General features: G+C 36.5%; 1 protein-coding gene across 2 annotated transcripts in view; it reads right to left on the reverse strand.

Annotated features, from left to right (window-relative positions):
* Nucleotides 1-3,913: 3,913 nt before the first annotated feature.
* The window catches only part of dchs2 (dachsous cadherin-related 2), a 53,452-nt gene continuing 29,845 nt past the window's right edge, over nt 3,914-27,520 (reverse strand). For both annotated transcript variants that reach the window (XM_088633223.1, XM_088633222.1), the window contains exons 13-20: nt 26,492-27,352; nt 26,025-26,138; nt 23,549-23,760; nt 22,552-22,703; nt 21,480-21,610; nt 20,802-21,088; nt 20,149-20,290; nt 3,914-6,644 (exon numbers count right to left, since the gene is read on the reverse strand). In XM_088633223.1, the coding sequence (XP_088489349.1) occupies nt 4,054-6,644; nt 20,149-20,290; nt 20,802-21,088; nt 21,480-21,610; nt 22,552-22,703; nt 23,549-23,760; nt 26,025-26,138; nt 26,492-27,352 (4,490 nt within the window). In that variant the 3' untranslated portion in view covers nt 3,914-4,053. The remainder of the gene's footprint in view (nt 6,645-20,148; nt 20,291-20,801; nt 21,089-21,479; nt 21,611-22,551; nt 22,704-23,548; nt 23,761-26,024; nt 26,139-26,491; nt 27,353-27,520) is intronic.

Raw genomic sequence — 27,520 nt, forward strand, 5'->3', positions numbered from 1 at the left:
TTTTTCCGGGTGGAAGCTAGTTGAAACGTACAGACCAATGTATTCAAACTTATACCTTTTAAAGTACTCATTACTACATGGACAGAAGTAGCTGACTCAGTGGCTCTTTCAGATCACAAATAGCATGTGGTAGTGAGAGGGATTGAGCAAATGGGTAAAATTACGGTTTTCAAAAGGATTTTTTTTCCCAGTTCTCTTTTGCCTTGTCATCTTGTGGTTGCTTATTAATCAGCTGGCAAATTTTCTAAAACTCACAGCATTGAAGTACAGTATGTGCACATTTTGCAGATGTGTTCAGGAAGCGCTTTGGTGAAATTAATTGCAGTAATGAAGTCCAGGAGTTTGGGTATTTTTGATATGTAATATACAACATGATATGATTTTATCTTCTACAGAACAGTGATATGGACTTTTTAAATTAACTCAAGGAGAAAATACATTTTTGACAGTACATTGTGGTATTTCCTGCATCAGTTCACAAATATTTAACTCAACCACCAGATTTCAAACTGGTTAATTCAGACAAACTGTTCTACTCACTGAGAAAAACCAGAGCTCATTGCACAGATAAAAATCTGTCCACTCACCTTCCTTTCCACAATTCTAAGCATCAAAGAGTTTCAAATCCAATGCACCAGTAAGGTGACTGACACAGTGCAGTAGAAGTTGCTTCATTTGTCACAGACCTAATTAAAATTCTACAATTGAACATTTTACCTAAACTAAAGCTACACTCTCAACCAATTTAGTCTATTAACTCCAGACCTCCTTTTATCCTTGAATAAGAACTGCAGCCAATGAATGGCAAAGAAATTTGCTGCAATGCAACAAACCTATGGAGTTCTCTTCAAAAGCGTATTAAACATAGAGACTTTTTCTAAAATGCATTTTGAACCAGTTTTTACATTAAGTTTCTAAAATATTTATGTTTAATCAGGCTTTAAGTTTTCAGACATTTGTATAAGATGAAAAAGATTCTGCCAAATGCCCTTACAATTAAATTATTATGTGCATAGTACACTAATTACAACATCTAAAAAAAACAAGATCTGTGAAAAAAAAATAAACATAGAGTGGATTAAATTATTTTATTTTAACAAGCATCCACAAACAATTCCAATATCTGTTCATTACTGTTTGCAGAGAAGTATGTAACTGACAAATAGAAGCTTAATAGTACAAACCTTATGTATGAAGATGCTGCTGCTAATGATGCTTATGGACAACAATAGCAACCTGCTGCCTTTTAATCCCCTTGTTCACTGTGTAAACAGAGACACTGCTACTGCTACTGTGCTACTGTCAATGTACAAAAATACATCTGTAAACAGTGCAGGTTAAAGAAGGGCTGTAAAAAATTATGATGGCTAATTTTGAGATTTGCACTTATACAGGATTGCATTTTAAATAGATTATTAAAACTAAATTGCTAAGAACAAACTCCTCTTGTAAACATTCAAATCCACAATATGAAGAACACCAATGTCAGGTCAGTGGTGGTAAAAATGCATTCCAGACTAATTCCTTTTAATATCCTGTGTTTAAAGTTGATGTAACTTTAAAAAAAATTCTTTAAACAAACACTTTTATTCTTCATTGTGCACAAAATGTTTGTCTAAAGAACAGCTTTAACTATCAGAGAACAAAAGATATTCATGCTGCAGACCTTGAGGTCCATTTGGTATCAATTTACAGCAGTTTTTAATCAGGTCATTTGGAACAGCACACACGGAAACGAGCCAAAACCCCCACTCATGAAAGCCAGCTTTCATGTAATTGTTTATATTCTTCACATATTACAATGGGATCACCTGCCAACAAAGTTGCTACCACTGCGTAAGTAAGTTTATCATAATGCATAAAATTATGAGGTGTATTGTGCTAATTGATACTTAATTGAAAATGTGTATGTATTAATTCTGTGCTTTTGAAGTAAAAACAGATGAAATTTAATGAGCACATATTTCTGCCTTTAATAATTATTTTGAATCTGACCCTGACGGGACACTCTGCTGCCTTTGCAATTTTTCAAGTTACCCACGGCAAAATAACCCAACTTTTTTAGCTGTTGTCTTAACCTTTACTTGTTCTGTAATAAATATGAATAAAATAATCAAATTAATGTTCTGTACATAAGGCAGTGAGTGTTAACATATTTAACAGCTATTCTATATTGTTGTGTTTTAATTCAGTATATTCTAATTTCTTTTCATTGCCTATACTGTACTTAACAGTATCAGTAACAGAAGAAAACAGTATCAGTTAATTAAAACATGAAAACAGCCTTTCTCTGTAAGATAACCTTCTTCACATGAACATGATGATTATTTTGACTATAATTAAGCAACAGAAAGTTTTCCTGTGTTTGAACATATAAACATAGACAGCAAACCTGCAGCTGTGAAGTTATTAGGTCTCCAGTAGATGATAGCCTTTCAAAAATACTCAGAAACACAAGATTTCTATAGAAATAACTGACTAAATGCTGTATTTCTGTACACTTAAATTAAAAAATAATGCTTCATAATACTGTAATTCATAATATGTTTTGTGTTTTTGTCAGTATAAGGACAGTGAGGGAAATTCTGTTTTGTGAACAGATACTGTAAGTGACCATCATTTGAACCAGGATATACAATGCTCTACAGGAAGTAAGTCTATATGTATTTACTCGTGTGTTAAATTAATGTAGCTCATTGGTTAACAATCTTTAAATGTTTTTATTTCCCCATTTTCTGCTGCAGGAGCTTGCTTATGGTTTTCACAGATTTTTGACATTCCATGTACAAAGTAGCCTGACTCTCCACTGCTGTATTTAGGGATTTGTGCTGTGAAATTAAATGCTTTTACAGTCCTAGCTTGAAACTGCGTTTATGCACTCATTGTGTGCACAGTGCTGTAAACTATATAACATTCAACATTTGCATCCAATGTTTTCTTTTTCACTTTGTATTTCTAATTTATGGCATGCCCATCAATTCCTAAAAGGATGATTTATTTTTAAAACATTTTTATGTTCCTCTGCATGACTCTCTTAAGCAGTGTTATTTTGAAAGTTGGAAATATTACAATGGCTATTTCAGTTTGTTGAGTAAGTGCAGCTGTTTGAAATACCCAGGTGGCAGAGACTCAAGTTTGGAATTTGGGATTGTTTAATTTTAAGACAAAGTTTTGTATAGATTTCAATGGCGCTAACTTAAACCAATCTCATGCCAGGACAAAACTGAAATACTTGCTACATAATACTTTTTCTTAAATACAAAATAAGTAGTGGGGCAGCACAGTGATACAGTGGTTAGCATTGCTGTCTTGCAATGCTGGGGCCCTGGGTTTAATACTGGAACTGGACACTATCGGTAGGAATTTGTACTGTATGTTCATGTGGGTTTTCTCTGGGTACTTCGGTTTCCTCTCACACTCCAAAGACATGCTGGTAGTTTAATTGGCTTTTTGGAAAAGTTGGCCTAGGTGTGAGTGTTTGTGGATCTGTGTGCCTCCCCTATCCAGGGTGTAACCTCCCTTGCTCTAACTCCCCATTGAACCCTCAATTTGATTAAGTGGTTAGAAAATGGAATGTAAGTATAGAATGTAAGGATGGAATATAAGTAGCACTCTTCAACTTTTGTCCATCTTACATAAAACCGAGGTCCTGACTCTCTGTGGTCATTAAAAATCCCGGGGTGTTTCTCATAAACAGTTGGGGTGTTACCCCATTGGCCTTTAATAATCATGGCCTCCTAATAATCTCCATCCATGAATTGGCTTCATCACCCTGTTCTCCTCCCCACTGCTAGCCGATGTGTGGTGTAAAGAACATTTCAGTAAACATTTATTTTTTTAACCTGATTAGTTAATTTAAAGATATTAAACATTATCTTGAATACATGTCATTCAAATATTAAAAGCAAGACAATTGGACAAACAAGCTCTTTATTAGGATCTTAATTGCTGAAAAAATAATTTAAATACAGAACACTATTTAAAAGTCAGTTTTCTGAGAAAAAAAATGTTTGAATTAAAATTCAATGTAATGAGTTCTTAAACTTTAACAGACTATACATGCATTTCTCCATCTCTGATCATTGATGGATGAAAGGGTGCTGCTTGAGCAGGTCCTTTTAACCCTATTTCTGAGACAACTGGGGAAGTAGTGGGAGTTCTCATGGTCAACAAGGAAAGAGATGGAGAAAAACTTGGGGTCATGGCTGAGGCTGTGAGGCCTGAATTCCCATTGAGTGGGGATTTGGCATATTTAGGGAAGGATGGCCTGCTGGTTAGACTGGGCATCCGAGGAGGAACTGCTCGGATTCCAGGTTGAGCCACAGATGTAATTAAGGGAGGGGGGTAGATGATGCCTCTTGCTTCCTTCTCAAAGTTGTGCTTTTGTAGTGTTTCATCTCTAAGCTTGGCAATATCAGTAAAAACAGAAGCCAGTGGCTGAAATGTGGGCTCCCAGTTAAGCAAATAGTCCCAACTGTAGCTGCCCCGGAGCTCTTCTTCAGCACACACAAGGGAAGTAAGGGAGCCATCCACTGAAGTCTTGCTGTCATTCTGAAAAACATACTGTCTTGTTCTGTCTGAGACAACATCTTTCACTTTAATTGTCCTGGATAACAATTCTTCACCTCCACCTTCTTCTTTGAAATTGTAGAGGCTCTCAGCGCTTTCTGCCCCATAGTGACACAGTTCACCCATAGTGGTTGTGGCTAAGTCAGCTTCCTCTGAGAGACAAGACAGGTGTTCTGAATCTCTAGGGATCCCTGAATCTGGAACTCTGGATGCACTCAGGGCTGAGCCTGAATTTTTACAACATGGATGCTCATTGATCATCTTGATCTCCTCATCTTCAGCCAAGTCTCCTTCTGCAGAGCCCCGACCACTGGAGTCTGAGTGCCTGCAAGGGTTGGCCATTTCTTTTTTGGTTCTGATATCAATGTCTGCTTTTAAATCCTGAAGGCAAATAGAGCTCTGTCCATTGTCACTTGGTTTATCAAAATTGTCTGTGCTGGGGTATAAACTAGTGGCCAAGGAATCCATTGTTACCTTTTTAACTTTGGCTTCATTCCTCTTGAATCTTAAAATAATCCCCACAAGGCTGATGGCTAACAGCAGGAAAATGACAAAGGAAACACTTAGACTGACGGTTAAAATGCTGAAGGCTAGCCCCGTAAAAGCCTCTGCAGATTTTGATATATTAATGGAAACCAGACAGGTAGCAGATTTAGAGTCAAGCTTGGGACTGCTGGCCTTAACCACAAACTCAACAAGTTCCTCTCTGTGCTTCAAACTGCCTTTTCTCCTGTAAACTGTGCTAGACAAGTAAATGGTACCACTGGTTCTATTTACTGAAAAAAACCAAGATGGCTCAGGCAAAGAATATATCAGGAGTCCATCAAGTCCCCCATCTCTGTCCATGGCTAAAACCTGGCCAATACTCTGGCCCACTTCAGAGTTCTCAGGCAGCTCAAAATAATACAGGTCTTGTGTAAATATGGGACTAAATTCATCAACACCCTCAATGTCTATATGAACTTTTATTGTTGCTGTTTGGTCTCCTCTATCTGTAGCCTGTACAATAAGACAGTATTCACTCTCTCGTTCATAATCAAATGCTTGTTTGGTATGGAGATCTCCAGTGAGGGGATCAATAGTAAAGGTCTCCTTTCTGTCAGTGCCCTCATAATCCATGAAGCAAGATGACATAATGGAATAAGTTACATGTCCAAAGGGGCCTGTATCATGGTCCACTGCATGGAGAGAGCAAACAGGAGAGAAGGCTGGCTGGTTTTCCATGATAGAGCAGTTCACAGCAGGTAACATAAAGTAGGGAGAGTTATCATTTTCATCAAGCACAGAAATAAAAATCACTGCAAAGGCCACCTTTTTGGTACCTGCTTTACCTCCATCAGAAGCTTGTATGGTCAGTGTAAATTTGGCAGCTTCCTCATAATCCAAACTATGATTCACTTCCACAGCACCGCTCCAGTGATCCAGCCAGAACAAACCCTTGCTATTTCCAGAAATTATGTCATACCTTATCTCTGCATTACTACCCTCATCTGCATCACTTGCTGAGACCTGAATCAGCCGGGTGCCGAGTGGACTGCTTTCACTGACCTGAACATGGTATTCCAAGCTCTTAAAAATAGGTGCATTATCATTGATATCTAGCACTGTCACAGAGATCACTTTAGAGCTGTTTAGAGGTGGAGTTCCACGATCAGAGGCCACCACCAATAGTGTGTAATTCTCTGTGGTTTCCCGGTCTAGGTTTCTGCACAACACAAGCTTACCAACGCACTTTTGTCGAGTTTCAGTCTGTACAACACTTGCTTCAATGCAAAATCTTTTCTCCTCATTTCCACTGGAGATGGTATAGTCAATGTGAGAATTAGCATGGGACCAGTCATCATCATTTGCTGAGAGAAAGAGGAGAGTGGTTCCTACAGCTGCATCTTCAGAAGTGCTCACTTCATAACTGGCTTGCACAAATCGGGGAGCATGATCATTAACATCTTTTAGCTGTATTTCCACAGATGTCACTGCTGTTAATGCTGGGTCACCTCCATCCTTGGCTTCAACAAGGAGCTGAATAGCAGTGCTGTCTGTGACATACCTCAGCAGCTTATTAGTGTATAATAAACCTGCAAATAAAAACAAAAAGGTACATCAGGTCATATGTTTGTACTGAACAATCCTAGATGGTGAAAAGGACATGTAAAATATTTTTTTTCTCTACGCATCACTGTTTTTTTAGAGTAATAGTGCTGGGTTTTTAATTTAGGTATAAAATCAGCATAACATCTAAGGTAAAATGTTACACTGTACAGGTATTACTTGACTAACATCATTTCGACAAATATGAATTTGGATTATCAAATGGGGCTAATCCCCACCCGATATGCTGGGTTTAACACAATTTATACCCAATCATAGAAATAGCAAGATAACTCAACCATGAAGACATGTGCTCTGTGAAACCACAATGGGTAATAAGAGACAGAAACATGATGTTGTACCTAGTGGTAGTAATCATAGTAAGAACATTAGAAAACCTTCATAATCATATATTCATAATGATATAAAAAACAGTACATTTGTACACTTTGTGCAAATGTGGAGAAAATAAATATACCAAATTAATGTACAAAATTGTCAAAATTGGTTAGTACTTGTTTATTGGTAAAATATTTCTGCTGATACACAAGGTTACACCATAGCCACTTTGTCATGCTTATTGGCACCCCCCATCAACTTCATAAAGCCAATCCTGTAACCCTATCTGTAGATTGTTTCTGTACTTGAGCTTCAGTCTAAATTGAAAAACCTTGGGGTGATATTTGATTCTGGCTTAACATTCGACCCACGTGTGCAGCATATTGTAAAAACATCTTTTTTCAACTCAGAAATGTTATGTTAATTACATGTTATTTATGTTATGTTATTACATGTTACTGTTATTGCTATTGTGTTACTGTCTATTGTCTTATCTTCTGTCCTATTTATATAATGCACCTGAGTGACTAATGAGAAACACTTTTCATTATACTATGCACCTGTGTAAGTTTAATGACAATAAAGTTGAATTGAAATATCGCTAGACTATGCCCTATGCTATCACTAACGCTGGGGTATCTAAATCTACTTTGAACAAACTGCAGTATGTCCAAAATTCAGCAGCCAGGATCCTGACCAGGTCTAGTGCAAGTGATCACATTACTCCTATCCTGGAGTCCTTGCACTGGCTTCCTGTCAAATTCCATGTGGACTTTAAAATCCTCATGCTCACCTATAAGGCTCTACATGGCTTGGCACCTCAGTACCTGTCAGAACTATTATCGCCATACTCCCCACCTCACAACCTTCACTCTTCTAATTCTGGTCTCCTAACTGTCCCCCAAGCCCGTCTACATTGTATGGGTGACAGGGCCTTCTCCTGTTATGCCCCCAAGCTCTGGAACTCTCTGCCCAAGGATATCAGAGAGTCACCTTCTCTAAACTCCTTCAAATCCAGACTCAAAACATTGTTCTTTAGAAGACCCTTTACTTAACTGGTTCCATTCACCCCTCTGCTTTTCCTAGTACCACCATCCACAGTCTCCTCTGTATATTGTAATTGTGTTTTATCTTATGTATTTTTTTTTATTTATTGTTGTTCTCATTCTGTAAAGCGTTTTGAGAAGCCACCTTTAAAGGTGCTATATAAAATAAAGTTTATTATTATATTGTCTTCCTACTGTATTACTCAGCTCAGATATCTTTCATATATTTCTTTCACACTTCTTTAACTTATCTCTGCTTGCCTCCAAGTCAGACACCGTTTTCTCATGACATTGGCCTGAAAGTTTGCAATTGGCCAATAAAAAATTTAGGGCTGTGGCATTTCTATGGCCTGTATTCTAGGTTTGTCTCCTTGAAGGTCCTGTTGCTACACAGGTCTGGGGAGACTTTACATAAAGCCTCTAACCTTTCCCAGAGACTGAACCCCTCAGGATCGGATATCCAGCTTTTCCTTAGGGAATATACCTTGAGGCAACAATAACCTGCCTGATGAACTATTGTACTAACCTCTGAGAATTTTATTGTTGCAGTTCCCCTTCTCAGGGAAAAGACTGAGAGGACCTGCTGATTACTTTCAGCTCTTGAGGAACCAGGTTATATTTCTTCTTTAACTCACTGGGGACTAGATCCCATATAACCACCTCATGAAAACTAAGGATTTATACACTGCAGCAACCCTGGCCCATTGCTCGAGGACTGGGAGGACCCTAAATGCTGACAGACACCTCCTGGTTTACACTGCGAGTAAGACTAACCTTCTCCCTTTATCTGTCCGTGTGCTCCCCCCTCCCAGGGATTTTAGCTTTGTCGCGTCCCAGGATGGATTCCTTGTTGATGGACTCTCGGACTGTGCTTTGACCTGGCCTTGGACCCGTTTGGATTTGGATTTTGTCTTCCCCGTACACTGTCTCACGGATTGTCACTATTTTGTGCACTATTAAACCCCTGTGTGTTCCCTTTTACCACGCCTCCTGTTTTCTCCAGCTCTTACCGCATCGCATAGGGTCTTCTACAAGATCTGACACGGATTTCAGTCCGTGTTCGTGACACTACTGGGTCTATCTTTTTCAGAGCCACCCTTGAGGAGAGCAATCTTATGCCCTTAGTGCCTAACCTAATTGAAATAATTATAGCCAGAGCCTAATAAGTGTTTACAAAAGTAATTACATGTAAAGGTATTCTATGCAAAACAATTAATTTACACACAAATGCCACTGGATAATAGGGTTGATGCCAATTCACAACAGGTGAAGACAGCCACAGGAATATGCATGAACCTGTAGTTCTTGATTTATGCACTCTTAGTTTATGCAAACAGGAATGTATCTGAGTAAATCGAAAATGTAAATCAATAATTACCTTACAGAGGTAGAGAGAAAGAGATGTACTGTGCAGTATCTTTCATCCAATTCAAGCCAGTACACAAAAATCAAACCAGTTTCATAATCCTGATAATTATCTCTTTGAAATCACTGAGAACAACAATGAAAGAGCTGAGTATAAATGTGAGTACAGTCTTTTGTAGTCCAGCTTGCTGTTGAAATGACTGGGCTAAAAAGAAATATCAGCTCTACAGGTGAAATGAGGCCAATGCTGAGGAGACATACTGTATTTCTGGAGAACCTAGTCCCTGAGTGCTACATTCCAGAAATCTACAGTAGATGGGTTATTCTTCAACATCAGCCTCTAGAGACGTGGAACTCATGAATCTGTGATCGATTTTAAGTCAGCCTACTGTGGTCCTTCAGGGCTGCAGGGTGTTTAGGTTTGTGTTAAAAAATGATCTTTATATGACGCTGAATAAATTCCTGGCTTAACTGGTAGCCAAATTAGGGTTGTCCAACTCTGATGTATCAAATTAAAGTAGTGCTTTCTAAAACTGATCTAAAACATTTCAGAATGTGTTCAAACTGAATTTGGATTTATCTGTTTCATTGGAAGAAATGTTTCATTTCGGAATCTGCAGCCTACACATTTTTTGTAAATCCATTTTTTCTAAAAGACATTCATATTACAGAATCAAACAGGTTAATAATGCAATATAATATACACAATATACTGTACATCACATAACACTAATATAGGGTACAGTATCAGATTGCAGGGAAATTTTGTGTTGGATTAAACAATATTTTGAAAACTCAGATCTACTATTGAAATAATTCCAGGGTTCACTTTCCATTAGTCACTCTGCCACAAAACATGTAATAAACATTTCTTTTCTGCTATTAACTTTTGGCCTCCAAACAAAAACATTGTAAATCATGCTTCAGTGAGAAAAAAGTTGATGGTTTTCCATGACTTTCAGCCAATTTTTACCCATGTCTTCTCTAATTCATCTTAAATTAGCTTTGATTCTGAGTGTGATGATTTTATTGTATTTTCAAACTTAACATGATTCTTGAAAAGAATCTCAAACCTTTCATTACACACATTTCTCATTCATTTAACCCTCTTTATGACTTTTTTCCATACTGATGTACATATATGAACTTAAAGGAATTATAAAAGCTGGAAAAAAACAGCATTTTATGTGAATCTTTGTTAAGATGCCATGAAGGATCTTGCAAGGGCAGTTTACTGGAATTCTTTTCATGGCACAAGCACGGCTAATGTGCTGGCTTTACCAGAAGCTTATTTGTGTAGCAAAAACTGTATTGCCAGAATATTTGACAAGAAACTTGGAAAATAAGACTGGGTTGTCATATTTCACTGGGCTATTTTGCTACACAAAGTATTGCATGCTCTACTGTCACATTCTGTCTCTCATTCATAACACTTATTGGTAAAGAACAATTATTATTTTATTCCACCTTTTGGGCAGCTCTGTAATGTGTCCTCACAACCCTTGTGTTCTGGGTTTTATTCCAAGCTGGGGAACCTTCTGTGTGGCATTTACTATAAATGGTCTTCCTCTGTTCGTACTGTATGGCTTTTCTCTGCTGTGTTTTTCTTTCACAAAGGTTTACAAATGAAAAGAGTCCATTTTGCCCCATCTGATAATAGTTAATTAATCCCAGGATTTCAACAAGCCATTTCTTGAAACAAATCAGGGTATCAGCTTCAAATCAGGGTATGGCTGGGTAACGTGTTCCAGAATCCCACAACCATTTTCTGTACATAAAGTAGTACCTCCTGTTCTCAGTTTCAAAACCACCTCCAAGCATTTCTTTTTTAAACACTTTTTATTTAGTAATGAAAGGATTTACAAACAGAACATAACCAAAACAGCAGAATAAACATTTGCCTTCATCTTACATTTTCTGTTAACATTGTATAAATAAAATGAACTATTTTAAAAAGTCCACACATACAGATGCAGCCATTCAAAGTGCGCGGTACAGACACGTACCGGAGGTAATTGGCTACGGCATCGCGCATCGTGACGCGCGATGACGCAAAATACCGCGGTACGTGATTGGTTGACCGACAGGGGCACTCGTGGTCCGTTGGTCAGTCGTAGAAAGATTTACGGTAAATGTCTCTACTGTGCCCGTTTTAGCGTTGAATATTTATAGGGAATTTTACCACTGAAGGGAAATCTTAGTAGCTGAGCATAAAAAGAATAGGAGCATACTGTAACACGTGTGAAGGCCATAAACGATATTCATTTTGGAACATAAACATACAGTATATGGCTGGTCTCGGTACTTTAAATAAAAAATACACACCAGTATTTCATTTCTCCCTAAACATTTTAAGCTTCGAAGTCTTTAACTAACGTGATACCGGAGTCAACAAGCATACTTTTAGAATTTGATTAAAAGGGAATATAATATGGAATCGCGTATCTAAAGAAATTAATAACAATATAATTATATTCATGTACCGCAACACAAGAATAGTACACGCTGTACATGGTCTGTTGATAATGTTTCTGAAGTGCTTTTTCAGCACTCTGCATGTGACCTTGCTGGTGGCGCTGTGGGTTAGGTTCCTGACTCCCATGTCACACACTCTGTGTTTGAATCCCACTGGAGCCATGACTTTTTTTTTAACAAACATTTCTTTGAAAAAATAAAACGTTTCCCTGGGTCAGAGATTAAATAAAACCTCACTTGCACCAAACAAATTTATATTTCTAAATATCACAACATGATCGAATTTAAGTCATTTTAATAACAATGAATAGTCACCTAGGCGTTACAATATAAACATTTATATTGATTTAAATCGCGTTTTGATTTAAATTGCAAACGCGGGTATAAATATATGTGTTTTTTGATTCACAATCAGACAAATGCAATATAAATTGATATCTTTGTCTTCTAAGTATCTTAATAAACTTTCAGCATAGCTTTCTCCCCGTTTAGATTTATTTTTCTTGGGATCTTGGGATCAAACGTGGAAAGATTAGATTGTAATCATTTTTATTTTTTAAATACATTTTAGAAAAGTGTAATCTATACTAAAAAGCTGTACACCACTTGCTATAAAGATACATATTTTAATACTTTCGGGTTCGGATAGGACAGACACAAGAACTTAGACTTGTGGAGTTAAAGCAAGTTAAAGCCTTGATTTTATATATCACCTTTAAAAGTGGCATCTCAAAGCAAAGTAAATACCCAACAGTGATTGTACCCATCTGTCATGCTAATAAAGCACCTTGAATTGAATTGAATTGAGAGAGAGAGAGGGGGGAGGGCGAGCGAGAGAGCACAGCCAGGAGAGACAGGCATCGCGTATCTAAGGAAATAGCAGTATAACCTTGTTCATGCACAAACAGTGGCATGTTACATTATTAATTTGGGTGTCTCCTCTTGCCAGAAAGCTCTAAATTGCATTTTGAGTGCGGTTTTTGACTTTTTTTAAATTGCAACCCATTAATAAAGCTAATACTGTTTGGACTTCTAATTATTTTAAACTGTATTACAGCAGCACAATGCACAATGCAACGTAAATTGCAAAAATACACTTGGAATCTGTCCAAGCCCTACTTTGTCAGGCATTTTCTTTTACTGTAACGGACATAAAAACTCCCTTGCTTTTAACAGAGCGTTTCACAATTTCTAGCTACGAAAATTATTATATTATACTAGAGACAAACTAGTATACTTCAGATCTTTTTTCTGAACCGGGGAAAATCTGATCATGTTTCTCTATAACAATAATAAAAAACATTATTTTACATATCACCTTTATGTGATATCACCTTAAGGACAGCCCATACAAGGGTTAATTGCACAATGGACTGCACAAAGAAATTTAAAATAGTCTTCTTTAGGTGTGAGGGCAGGAGTGGATCGCAGCAGGCATAATCAGCAAATTAGAAAAACAAAGAACAGGACAGGTGAGACGTGTATCCAGAGAGCGAGTGATCAGAAAAAGGAACAGCTGTTACGCCCAGGTTTTATGCTCTCTCTATGCTCTCTCTCTCTAATCTAAGTTGTGAGAAAGCTGTGCTCAATGATAATTAAGGGACTTAAAAGTAAAAGGAGATGCTTCATATTGCTTGACTAATTTTAAAAACTAAGTTATAAATGCAGACGCTCTCTCTTAATATCTAATATCTTTTAGATTTTTATAGAGAAAAAGAGGCTGTACAGTATGCGTTACAATATAAACATTTACTGTCAACCTTTAAATCAACAATTGATTTAAAGACGATCTGTCAAAGCGCAATGAAACCTATTACTCGATTCTTATGGACTAAGAGTCCCGCCAGGGATTAAAAAATAACATGGAATCGCTTATCTAAAGAAATAACAGTATACAGTAACTATGTTCATGCACAAACAATAGCATGTTACATTATTAATTTGGGGGTCTCCTCTTGCCAGAAAGCGCTAAATTGCATTTTGCCTCAACACTCCATACTCAACAATGATAATTCACAAACTGCCAGAACATGTAACTCCACATTCCCAAATAGACCTCATTTCCATAGCCCCGCCCCTTATGCAAAACCAACATCCCTCCCCTGTTCTCTCTCTCTGCTGGCGTTTGTAATCGTTTTTATTTTTAAATAAATTTTAGCAAAGTCATGTATTTTAAAAATCTTAAGATTTCTTTATTTATGTCTTTATTTAGTGGTTTCATTAGTGACAAAGGCTAAACTTTCTTGGAAAAATGTCTTTTATGTAAAACATGTTTGCTATTAATTCATTTAGGGCTAGAATATGTTCATTGTCTTCCAATGAAAGAAGGGTTCCTTTCGCCGTAGTCGGGTTGACATTAGAAGCTTGCCACGCCCGGACTATTACACCAACTCATTAGCAGGTTAAAGCGATTTCATTGAGGAGCCTAGCTTTCTTAACTAGTAAGTACTGTACTTCCTTGGTTTTGGAGGGGGGAGGTGTCTTTTGCTGGAAATCTCGCCCCCTTCTACTTTGAAAATACCTGTAAAACCAGTTTAATTCGTCACAGCCAGCACTCCTGCTGGCCGCCCACGTGTTATGCTCTTCGTTAATGTCTAAGCCGGAACACATCATTATATCTCATTTTGTATTTCTTAAAAAAATATAGTTTGCCCAGCCTAACAGTATTGTTGTTATTGTTTTTATCCTGTAAAGCGCTTTGAGGAGCCAGCTTTAAAGGCGCCATATACAATAAAGTTCCTTATTATTACTATTGTTAATTTGCTGGACAGAGAGGTGAACATTATTACGCAGAAGACAAAGATAGCGATTTACGTTGCATTGTGCATTGTGCTGCTGTAATACAGTTTTAAATAATTAAAAGTCTAAACAGTATCAGCTTTATTTATGGGTTTTAAATAAAGGTGATTTAAACGTGATTTAAATCAATATAAATGTTTATATTGTAACGCCTAGGTGACTATTCATTGTTATTAAAATGACTTAAATTCGATCATGTTGTGATATTTAGAAATATAAATTTGTTTGGTGCGAGTGAGGTTTTATTTAATCTTTAACCCAGGGAAACGTTTTATTTTTTCAAAGAAATGTTTGTTAAAAAAAAAAAGTCATGGCTCCAGCGGGATTCAAACACAGAGCATGTGACATGGGAGTCAGGAACCTAACCCACAGCACCACCGGCAAGGTCACGTACAAAGTACTGAAAAAGCACTACAGAAACATTATCAACAGACAATGTACAGCATGTACTATTCTTGTGTTGCGGTACATGAATATAATTATATTGTTATTAATTTCTTTAGATACGTGATTCCATATTATATTCCCTTTTAATCAAATTCTAAAAGTATGCTTGTTGACTCCGGTATCACGTTAGTTAAAGACTTCGAAGTTTAAAATGTTTAGGGAGAAATGAAATACTGGTGTGCATTTTTTATTTAAAGTACCGAGACCAGCCATATACAGTATAGTTATGTTCCAAAATTAATATCATTTATGGCCTTCACACATGTTACAGTATGCTCCTATTCTTTTTATGCTCAGCTACTAAGATTTCCCTTCAGTGGTAAAATTCCATATAAATATTCAATACTAAAACGGGCACAGTAAAGACATTTAAATCTTTCTATGACCGACCAATGCACCACGAGTGCCCCTGTCGTTCAACCAATCACGTACCGCGGTATTTTGCATCGTGGTACGTGTCTGTCCCGCGCACTTTGAATGGCTGCATCTGTATATTCGATACTACTTTACAGCTTTGATATTTTTTTCAAATTACCTTGCTGATATGCAGCTATAAAATTAACAAGCAGTTTATTACTTTCCTTTATATGTGGCTGCTTTCTCCATCTATTTATATAATGTTTGATTTGAAGACATCTATAAAAATATTTTTTTTCCAGATTATATTGTTGTGATAGATCATCAACGTTTTTCAGACGGTCTTGTTTCATCATAGTACATATTGCCGTAATCCCTTTCATGGCCCAAATCTTAAATCGTGTGTCAGAGTTTCAAGAATATTTTAACCTCTCTCTCCAAGTCACAGATTTGTATTATCTTAAACCAAATTTTAATTGGTAAAGTTATCCAAGGTATAGCTGTTTTATATACAATTATTGCCAAATATCTATCTCCCAGGACCTATGTATTAGGAATTCACCTATAATCAAAGACTCCATCTCTTTCCATTTTGCAGTATAATATCCATCACACCAACATGTTAGTGTTCTAAGCTGAGCTGCTTGGTAGTATGACTCTAGACACGACAGGGCTAAACCACCCTTCTACCAGGACAATTGTAGTGTTTTAAACTTACTTCTTGGTTTCTTTCCATGCCATATGAAACTTGAAATCATTTTATCCCATTCATTAAACTGTTCGAATGAAATTCAAACTGGGACTAAAAAAATATATAATAATCATGGCAGAATATTCATCTTAATGACTTCTACTCTAGATCCCAATGAACCAGGTAGCAGGATCCAGCCAGCCAGATCATCTTTTATTTTACATATTAGAGGACTGAAATTTAAATTGAATAATTTTGATAAATCTTTTGGTAAACATACTCACAAATACTTAATAGAGGGTGATAACCAATTTAACTTATTTTTTTCTTTTACTTGATCTGTGGGGTTATAATTATAACATAAAACATCTGTTTTTTCTAATTTATTTGTACCCCGATAGCCGACCAAATTTTTCCAAAAGATCCATCACTCTGATAAATGACACATTAGGGTCATCCAAATACAGCAGAACATCATCTACATACAATGCAATCTTATGTTCTTGTCCTTTAATTTCTAAATCTTTAATTTTTGGGTCTCATCTAATCCACTCTGCTAAGGGTTCCATATATAGAGAAAACAAAAGAGGTGACAGGGGACATCCCTGTCTTGTACCTCTTTTCAAACAAAATCTCTTAGGGAGATGTTCTTTGATTTTGATTTGTGCTATAGGATTTAAATAAATTGTTTTTATTATGTTGATACATTCATCAGCAAACCCAAATCTCTCCAATGTCTGATATAAAAATTCCCAATTAACCCGATCAAAGGCTTTTTTTGCATCTGGGCTGACTAAAATCGCCTCTCCCTTTGATCATTAATATGCCTCGTAATATGAAGGGTATGTCTAATATTATCTTGTGTTTGTCTGTTCTGTATAAAACCAGTTTGATCTAAATTTATAATCTGACATAATATTGTCTCTAATCTTTTAGCCATTATTAAAGCATAAATCTTGTAATCTACATTAAGTATGGGAATTGGGTGAAAAGACCCACATCTAGTTTGATCGTTTCCTTCTTTTGGGATAACTGAAATGACAGCTTCATTCCAAGAGGGTGATAAATCCCCCTCTTCCCCTTACAAGTGGACAGGGGAGCCAATTGTTTTTCTTCCAAGCAGTATTCTTTTTTACCAGATTTAAGTCTAAAGTCAGATAAACTGGTGCATGGTCAGACAAATCCAAGGTTCCAATTTTACAGTCCTTTATTCTCGATCTGTCTAATTTATACATAAGTAAGTAGTATATTCTACTATATGAATTATGAGGTGCAGAAAAATGTGTATAATCATTTCCTGTAGGGTAAAGATCCCTCCATACTTCAACTAGGCCTAAATCTTCTATATATCTATTCACATACTTCTCTAAAGATTTAAGTTTCCTTTTACAATTCTATATGTATTAAATTTGGATTTAAATTAAGATTAAAATCTCCTCCAAATATCAACACTCCTACCGTTTCTGCAGCTATTAAATCAAACACATTTTAAAAAAAGACTTATCACTTCCTTGTGGTGCAAAGAAATTAAACAATGTAATTAAAGAGTCTTCTATTTTCACTCTTACAACGATGAATCTACCATCTTTGTCTTTAATCTCTGACAAATACTCAAAGTTAACTGTTGATGGAATGTGTATAGCTACTCTCCTTTTACATCCCATTTTATGAGATGAATAAAACACTTTATCAAAACCCATTCTTTTCAATTTAGCATGTTCTGTGTCAGATAGATGAGACACTACCTGGGCCTTGTCTTGCTTAACTTTTATTAGTGTTCTACTTCTTTTTATCGGATAATGCAGACAGTTTACAATAAAAGAAATTACTTTAATATCCTGTGAAGACATCATTTAGAATTCTGCATATAAACCTCCCAGTCTCTCAACCATGCTGGCATTTTAAACTATACTACGAAAACAATCATGAATAAAAATAAAAACCTTTTTTTTACATTTCAGAGCTTCACGTAGGGGGTCTGAAATACAACCCCACCCCTTATGCACCGATTAAAGTCTCAGGGAATTAGGAAACAAGAATAAAATTAAACCTCCACTCTTTTCTAAGAGGGCCCTAAATAAAAATACTACTGTTTCTTCTCTTCTCTCGGTTTCTGATCTATTTTACCTTATTTAATGAGGCCATTTTTATCATAATAAAACATACATTATATTAAATATTAATTTGCAAGATTAAGTAACGTATCTATATTAACCAAACTTATATTACAAAACACCATAGCTCCATAAATTTCTTAGTTACTTCACAACTAGTTGAATCTTGTACTTCTGGAAGGGAATAAAAGGGGTGGAACCTTACGGTAAATTATAACATTAATCCAATAGATAAACAGGTGCTTTAGTTCTGAGGAAGGTTATACAGTCCTAGTACTCTTGTGAAGTTTGGCGGCGGAAAGCCTGGAGTGTCTTGTGCGGCTCCTCTGTCAGTGTCTCCTCCTTGCGTCTCCCCCTGAGGCTGTCCGCCCGCTGCCAGGAGCCCTGTCTAATCCGCTCCTCCTCGGACATCGCTGCCGTCACGGTTCCGGCCGCACCCGCAATTAGACCTTGGCGTATTAAATCCTTAGTAGCTTCTGTGGCACAGTTATACATTTGGACACCCGAGTAAAAAAAAAATCTTTCATTTGGCTGGAAAAGTATTTTAAATTTGATGTTCATTTCTTTCAACGTCTTTTTTATTTCTTTGTACTCAAGCCGTTTCTGGAAAACATCGGGTGCATAGTCGTGATTGAAATATATCCTTTTGTTTTCGTAAAATAGCTCCTTTTCCCCCCAGGCTTTCATTAGAATCTCTTCTTTGGTTCTAAATCTTGAAAAGCTGATGACAATAGATCTTGGTCTGGACTGGGGATTCACTGGTTTGGAGGCCAGAGCTCTATGAGCTCTTTTAGTTCCTAATCAAGCCCAGGGGGGAATTCTCGAATAAACTTTTCAACGAACTTGGTTATTGACCCTCCTTCGCTCTCCTCCGGAATTCCATAGATCCTCAGGTTGTGTCTCCTTGACCTGCCCTCCAAATTCATGATTTTGGCCCCTAAATGCTTCTGTTTCGTGAGCAGGTCTAAAAGCAAGCCATCTGTTTTTTCACCCCACACCTCGGTTTACTCAGTGCATTCCTCCATTTAATTTACCCTTCTATTCGTTTTATTTATTTCTTCAGTAAAGTCAATTAATGTTGTGTTAATATCACTTCTGAAATTTTTCAGTTCGGTAACGATTTTTTTGAGGCTCACAGGGGATTCACGATCTCCAGATTCTTCGGACTGTCTCCTTGCGCCCCGCTGGGCAGGGTGAGGACTACAGTATTTCGATCTCCATGATCCTCTTAAAAAAATCCTTTATTGGATAGTTTTGAGTGTTTTTACGTCCTCTTCCTCGTTTTTCCACAGTGACCCAACACTTAATGTTTCTTTTAAATGATTTAAGAACAGATTTTGCCGAAGTTATTTGTTTTTTTTAAAGATAACCAAGAGAGCAAACAAATTAAGCAGCCATTGCTTACATGACATCACCGGGAGCCCCCACCTCCAAGCATTTCAAACTGTGTCGACTGGTTTCTGTTTCACTGTTAATATTAAAGAAGTGTGCTGCATCAACTTTGTCAATGTCTTTGAGAACTTTAAATACTTGTATCAAGTCTTCTCTGATTATGATTAAAAAGGTTCTGTTCTATCTAGCTCTGGCTCCCTGCCAGACATACAGTACTCTGATACTACACCATCCATCCATTTGCTACTGCTTCATTCGATTCATGGTTGTGGGGGAGCCACAACCTACCCCACCAAGAAACTAGTGCATTAGTATTGGTAATTCATGATTTATTTCAAGCAAAGAGTTTGCTTTCTGCTTTACTTTTATAGCAAACCAGGGGAACATTATCACAGGATATGCAATTTTTGATTTTCAACGGGCCTTATTTTGGCAATTAAAAAAAAATTCAATACCAAAATCTTACCATTTTCTGATATGATGTAAAAGCCCTTTGTAGGAGATGAAAGAAGGCGATAGGAAATCTCTCCATTGAGTCCGGAATCGCTGTCAGTTGCTGAGAGGGCCAGGACAAAGGTGTCTTTGGGAGTCAATTCAGGTAATACAACCTAGAATTGAATTTTGTACAGCTTCAGTAACAAAAATATAACCAAACATTATAATCTTCATTTGTATTGTTCAAAACTAGTATTTTATATTAAAAAGAAAATAATAAGTCATAAAAGTATGTGAGGTTTGTTTACACTTACAAAATCAATAGATAAAAACAGTTTGAAATGATCAGTTAGATCAGCCTGAGCACATTTCAATGGTTAGATCTACGTTCCTTCAGTTTTGTCAGTCACAGATATTTGAACAGCAACATACAGTACTGTAGCATATAGTATTTGATTTCCCTACACGTGTGGAGCAAATTAAAAAGGGTAAAATAAATCAATCATCTGCGCTGTACAGATTTATTGATAAAAAGAAATGTGAAAGTCTCATCTTGACTAATCTCTTGTTCTCTAGCTACCTTTCATATATGCTGTATGTACAGCTTACATTGTGCTCCTTTGCAGCACAGTTGTCTAGCAGCACTGTATTCTAGCGCTTGTCTTTGTAACAAGTGGGCTTTACCTGGTATGATTCCCGTGAGAAGACAGGTGGATTGTCATTGACATCGAGCACATGAACCCTGACAGCAGACTCTGTTTCATGAACTGAATCTGAGGCCCTGATCCTGAGCTCATACTGAGATTGGTCTTCGTAGTCCAAGGTCTCTGTCAGCGTGATCACTCCTGTGTATGGATCAATCGCAAACCTCCCACTTGGGTTCCCCTGAGCTGAGAAACTGTATGACAAGGTTGAGCTGAGGTCCACATCATTGGCTGTTACTTGCGTGACAACATAACCCGCTGGAAGGTCTGTTAGTAATAAAATGGAGAAAATGCCACATTTTTCACATCATTTCTCATTTTTGAAAAACACAAAGGACTTTCATTTTTGTTTAAAATGGGCAAGAACTAATCCAATCACAATATCAGTTGCTTGCCAGATTAAACCTATCACTGAGCTACACTTAATTATTTATTATTTTGAAGCTGTGTTACATAGTCAAATCAAAGTGTACTTCTTTGGCTGGTTTGTAATGCAGTGCTAAACATCAGATTCACAAGCCATAAAGATTTTTCTTGTTATTAAAGATGTATCCTGTAAATGAGTCACTGTGAACTTAATGTTGATTCAGTCATGTAACAAAATATAGGTGGTGACTGCTGAAAGAATGAATAGTTTGACACTGGACAGATGCCTTACTCTCTGCTATCTCTGCAGGCTCCATTGGGGGTATTGCTGGGGCATTGTCATTGACATCAACTACCTCAACCCTGACAGTGGCAGTTCCTGTAAGAGGTGGGTCACCTCTGTCTTTGGCCTGTAGAACCAACCTGCCGCAAAAAGGATTAAAGGATTAAAGAGAACAAGGATTAAAAGCTTGGAGAAACTTGAAGATGGAGTGACCTCCATACATGATGCATGTTTCAATGTAATCAATAAATCTCACCCCAGTGGCCAAACCCTTAGACTACACATTCAAGCTTTTGAAATGTTTAGATTTAAAATGAATAGATAAATCATATTAATTTGCACAAACTCCTAGAGTTTTCCTGAGACATCCCACAAGACTGATTTTACCTTAGATCACATTGATAGTATGAATTAAAGTAAACTTTGAAAATAAGAAGAAAAAGAATCTAAAGAATCTAGGCCAATTTAATAAGAATGTATTATTTCTTTTGTTGACATTAAAAAATGTCAAGATCCTCCTATAGATTTTTATCATTCAAGATTTTATTAAAAGATAGTTTGTGTAGAAATACAGCTTCTCCTCACCATTTTGTTGTGTCATATAAAGACATTACGGATTGCTGAGAAATATAATTTAAAAATCTGTGTAAGATGGCCTTGTTATTCACTTTTCTAACTTAAATTAGGATAGCACACATCACCTGCACACCACAGAATATTTTAAAGCATCTGGTCTAATTACAGTTACATGCCACTTTAACAATCATGCCATAAATTAAAAATTCCTCATAGCCTCAAGGCAATCAATTTTTTTATGCCGTAAAAGAGCAACAAGCTCTTTTGCATTATAGATGTTAAACTGGATGACTGCAACATTGCCATGCATGAATATTGAACATATTACACTAAAACAAACAAATGGGAAGGAATTGTAGTAACTTGTTTAATAGTATTTTGCACATATTAATTTAAAGTGGCTTTAATCAAAACCACAGTGTGTCAGAAAGTCCAATAATTAAGGATATCCCGAGTTTAGAATTATATTAAAGTTGTTCTGTGTTGAGTCTGAAGGCACACCTACTTGTAAAATGAAACAATTTCTCGATCCAGAATGGTGTTTGTGGCCAAAATTCCCCGCACTGAGTCAATTAAGAAGGCATCATTTTGGTTTCCTGAAAGGATGGAATACTCTATCTGCCCATTAACACCACTGTCGGCATCAGTTGCAAAAACCTGACAAAAATAAAATGAGCTCTCAAAAATGATTCTATAGTTTAGTATTATACTTTACCTGAGGGCTAGCTGGACTTCAGTATATAGTTTTGGCCTTGTAAATTTCAACTTGCTTGTACTATTTGAACCAATGGTAATTCAAATCACTGTCATATGTTATACATCAGATTAATTTACTTGCTTTAAAGGAAAATCTTTCCAACATAAAACCCATTTTCTTCATGTAAAATCAAAGGTGTTCTTATGTCTCCAGAATAAAAAATTACAAAACGTATTAATGCAGTATATTAAAATAAAGCATGGATATCTCCCTAATTTCAGGATTCCATAGAGAAGTTAAGGTGCTGATACAATTTTCTTCAGATGCACAAAAATAAAATCCTGAAGCCCAGTGACCCAATAATAATGTGGTTAATTTTCTACCAGTATGGTACATATTCACTACAATGAACTATAATCCCTTTTTTCAACTGTATTCACTAACCTTCACACTCATGTACAGTAAAACATTATGTTGTCACCAGAACGGTTGCTCCTACAGTATATATATCTGACACAATGTCCAATAAATCTATAATGTAATAAAACAGTGACTGAAAAACTACTTGTGTCAGACTTTCTTGATGTCAAGTTAAAAAAAAACTGAATGCAAGAGTCACATGACAAAATTCAGCATTTTCAGCATGTTAGCCTACTACATTATTTGCATTAGGGTAAACTCACTTTTGTCTATAACAACTTCTAAGGTACCTATTAAAACTGTTAGTACACTTTTACAATAACTATTTTATTAGGAATGCTAGCCTGATTGACTATGTTCAATATTAATGGCAGACTGGTATTACCTGCATTATGTAAGTGTTGTGGATCTGCCCTTCCCACACTGCTGTTTTATAGTAGGCTTGTTCAAATCTTGGCAGGTTGTCATTCACATCTTGAAGTGTAATAGTAACTCTACAGTGAGCAGTCTGCCAACTGCTGGCTGCCAGGACCACAAGGTGCACTTTACTCTTCTGTTCATAGTCAAGACTACTCTGGTCCTTCACATAAATATCTCCTGCAGACAAAGAAAACAGACATTTATATCAAAGTGTGTACTTTCATCTCCTATACACACGTTTTCAAATATTTTTAAAGGGGAACTGTTCAGACTAAAGAATCTCTATACACATACACTTTCAAAAAGTCATGACAGTGTATATATTCACACACCCACAGATGTACAGTTTTTTGATCTCATGAAAGGGACATCTGGGGGATACGTTTGCTTATATAAGTTTCTATATGATGATGACCATGAGGGCACAGCCAGACTAAAACTAAATAACTCAAATCAGAAAAAAACTGCAGGGTGTGAAAGGTATGTGCTAGTTTTACCAATCCCTCAAGCTTCACTTAATTGCAATATGAATAACGAATTTGAAATAGAAAATTGCTACCAATTGGCTTAATTAGTCTCATCAAGAAGATTTTGACAGAATGGACAGAAATGGACACTTCTACAGTTCCCAGCTGTGATAGATTACATGGGTCCCCACCCATGAATGTTTTAATGAGAAACGTTTGCTGTATAATAATGGCAAAACATGTGCCCCAACATATTTTATTTTTTAGAATGTTCATAAAAATCCCATGAACCAACACCAACAGTTTAAATTATTTTTTGTTTTTTTGTGAAGAAAGTAATCATCTAGTTGCCCCTTTATTTAAGGTCAATGTACTATATATGACCATTTTTATACTGTCTACACTAGTTATTCAGCAGTGAACATTAATATAACCAAAGATTGCATAAATTAGTCCACCAGAAAATTACAACTTAGTAAATAAAATATTCACTTTGGGCTGAGACAGAAAATGTATCAGCAGTTTTCTATCTGTGAAGAAAAATGTGACATGATAGGGGAAATCAATTATATCATATAAATTCAAATATAGACACATGAAAAATATTATCTTGTCTGCAGCTATGTTACCCTTGTAACAGGAGGTAAGGCATTCATATTCATAAGAATCTATCAAATGATACTATTGAAACTATTGGTACTATTGAAGGAAGCAAAAAACAAATAAAAGTTTTCATTAAAAAAAATAAGAAACCCTTTGTATCAGAATAGTATTAAGAATACCTAATGACATGTAAACAGCAATAAAGCTCAAGAAATACTGAGTATAGTAATAAGCAGCAAGATAATAACATACATAATACAAAGTCAAACCACACAAATCATCTCAAAGCCAGTTAAGATTTGGAAAATTATAGGAATTCTGGAGGATTAGAATATTATTAATCAAATCTGAATGGTAACATAGAAAAATGGTTATGACATACTGTTTCATCTAGTTTTGTCAAATGTCAGTCTGATTTTTCATAGTGCACAATACTGCATAAAGCTGCTTTATAACGGGATCAAAAAGAGCTCATGCCATTTTTCTTCTTGTATTTCTTAATATTAAGTACATGTAGTCCTAGTAAATGCTGGTTTTTATGATTGAGTCTTCAGTATAAAACGAAATTGTGCTTTCCAAGAAGCTATAGTCTGCCGACTACAGACAAAATGTTCCAATAACGCCAAAAAACAAAAGAATTTCAAAAAGGGCCAAAAAAGCCTTTTTTGCACAAATTGCAAGTGAAGGAATAAGAACGTTTTGGAAAAATGACTCGAAGAATTCAACAATTATGTTAATTTTCATTATACTTGATAGCAGTGAGGAAAGTTGGATGGACATGTTAAGCAACCATGTGTTCTTGGCTACATATAAAACCATAAATAAGAAAGCATGTTTGTAGTTCCTAGGGAAAAGAGATGAAAGAAGATTAATAAAGGAATGTTTGCAGGCAAGCAATAGCTTGTTTGCTGCCATCGCATAAGCTTCATTTGATGAAAAACCTCCTGAAGAGGTTAGGTGACAAAAAAAGACTTTTGTTTTAAAACTGCGCTAAGTCTTTAAGTATAAGATCACTTTATTAGCCACATACGTTTTCTTGGATTAGGAATTTGTCTTTTTGCAAACACCAGCTTGCTCTCTATGAGACACACAGACAGGGAGAGAAGCTTGGGGTCAGAGCACAGGGTCAGCCATTGTACAGCACCCCTGGAGCAGTTGGGGTTAAGGGCCTTACTCAGGGGCCCGATGAAGTAGGATTCCTCTGCTGGCCATTTGATTTGAACCAGCAACCTTCCAGCCACAGGTGCAGATCCTTAGCCACAGAGCCACCGCTCCGCCCAATATAATAACAATCATTATATTGTATACTTATATATATTATATTATATATAATACTCCACCCAGTGTAATAATGGTGCTGTAAAGACTTACCAGTATAATGATTTATAGCAAATGCCTCATTTTCATTTCCACTAAAAAGGTTGTATCTGATTTTCTTTCCTTCTCTGCTATAGTCTTGAGCTACAACAGTCACAACCAAGGTACCTTAAGAAAAAAAAGATAAATTCAGTTACTTAAAATGTACATCACTACAGTATGAAACAAACTTAAAAAATATAATGTTTTACAATGTAAGCTATTGGACTATTTTTATTTGTCCAGGCTATTGACACTCTAAAAAGCTTTTATATATACAGAAGTATTGGACACTACAACACTTGAAATCTAGAGCTTGTTTAAAGGATATTTGTTTGATATGAAGAAATATAACCCACTGTTAAGGGAATATTATTGGAAATATATACTGCACATACCACTCGATTTAATCTGCTCATTCTTATGCAAAATCTTAAAAAAATAAAAACTGCATAGTTTAAAACATAAGAAACTTGCTTTACCTGATTTGCTGTTTTCTGGAATAGTTGCTTCATACACATGCTCAGTAAACCAGAGTCCAGGTTCTTCACCCTGGAGATGGACCAGAACCAGACCAGAAGAAGACCTAACTGGCACACCCTGATCTGCAGCAATAATATGCAGCAGCTTTGTACCATGGTATCCAGATGGCAAGAAACTCTTTAACGAGATGTCTCCTGTCTGACTGTTTATATCAAAAATTGAATCTGGTTCGGATAAACTGAAAAGTACAGCCCCATTTTGACCTAGGTCACTGTCGTCAGCCCTCACTGTAGCAATGGTGTGGTTCAGCGCTGTTTCCATTGATACATGGCCACTGACGGGGTTCTGAATGAAAACGGGAGAGTTGTCATTGATGTCTTCAATGTGCACCATGACGTTGACAGTAGAACTCTTTGGCCCTTGGGTGCTACAGTCACTTGCTACAGCACGGAACACATACTGGGACTTGGTTTCTCTGTCCAACTCTCTTGTGGTCCTCACCACACCAGATGAGCTGTTGATTGTGAACATTCCCAGAGTGTCATCAATGAGAGAGTAAATGACCTGTCCATTGGATCCTTCATCGTTGTCAGTTGCCCATACCTGGAGAACTTCAGATCCCACTCCCAGGTTCTCACTGACAGATGTCCGATAATGCTTTCTGCTGAACACTGGGCTGTTGTCATTCTCATCCAAGACATTGATTAGAAGTTCAGCAGTGGAACTTCTATGAGGAGATCCCAGGTCTCGAGCCTCAATGACGATTGTGTACATGCTCCTCTCTTCCCTGTCAAGGCTTCTTGTGGATATTATGTCTCCAGTTGTAGCATTGATGACAAAATAGCCGCTAAAACTTTCACCTAACAAGAGAAGCACACACGTTATGTCGACATAAAATGAAATATCTGTTCAAATTCAGCTACAGTAGGATACAAATAAATTCTGTATTTACAAGACATAGTTTTGATTAAAAGATCTAAGTAAAGATGGCTTTCCAAACCTAAAGCATTGTAAAGTCCAACTAAAGC

Source organism: Lepisosteus platostomus, chromosome 1 (assembly GCF_059453375.1).
Source record: "Lepisosteus platostomus isolate fLepPlt1 chromosome 1, fLepPlt1.hap1, whole genome shotgun sequence".
Classification (NCBI taxonomy): Eukaryota; Metazoa; Chordata; class Actinopteri; order Semionotiformes; family Lepisosteidae; genus Lepisosteus; species Lepisosteus platostomus.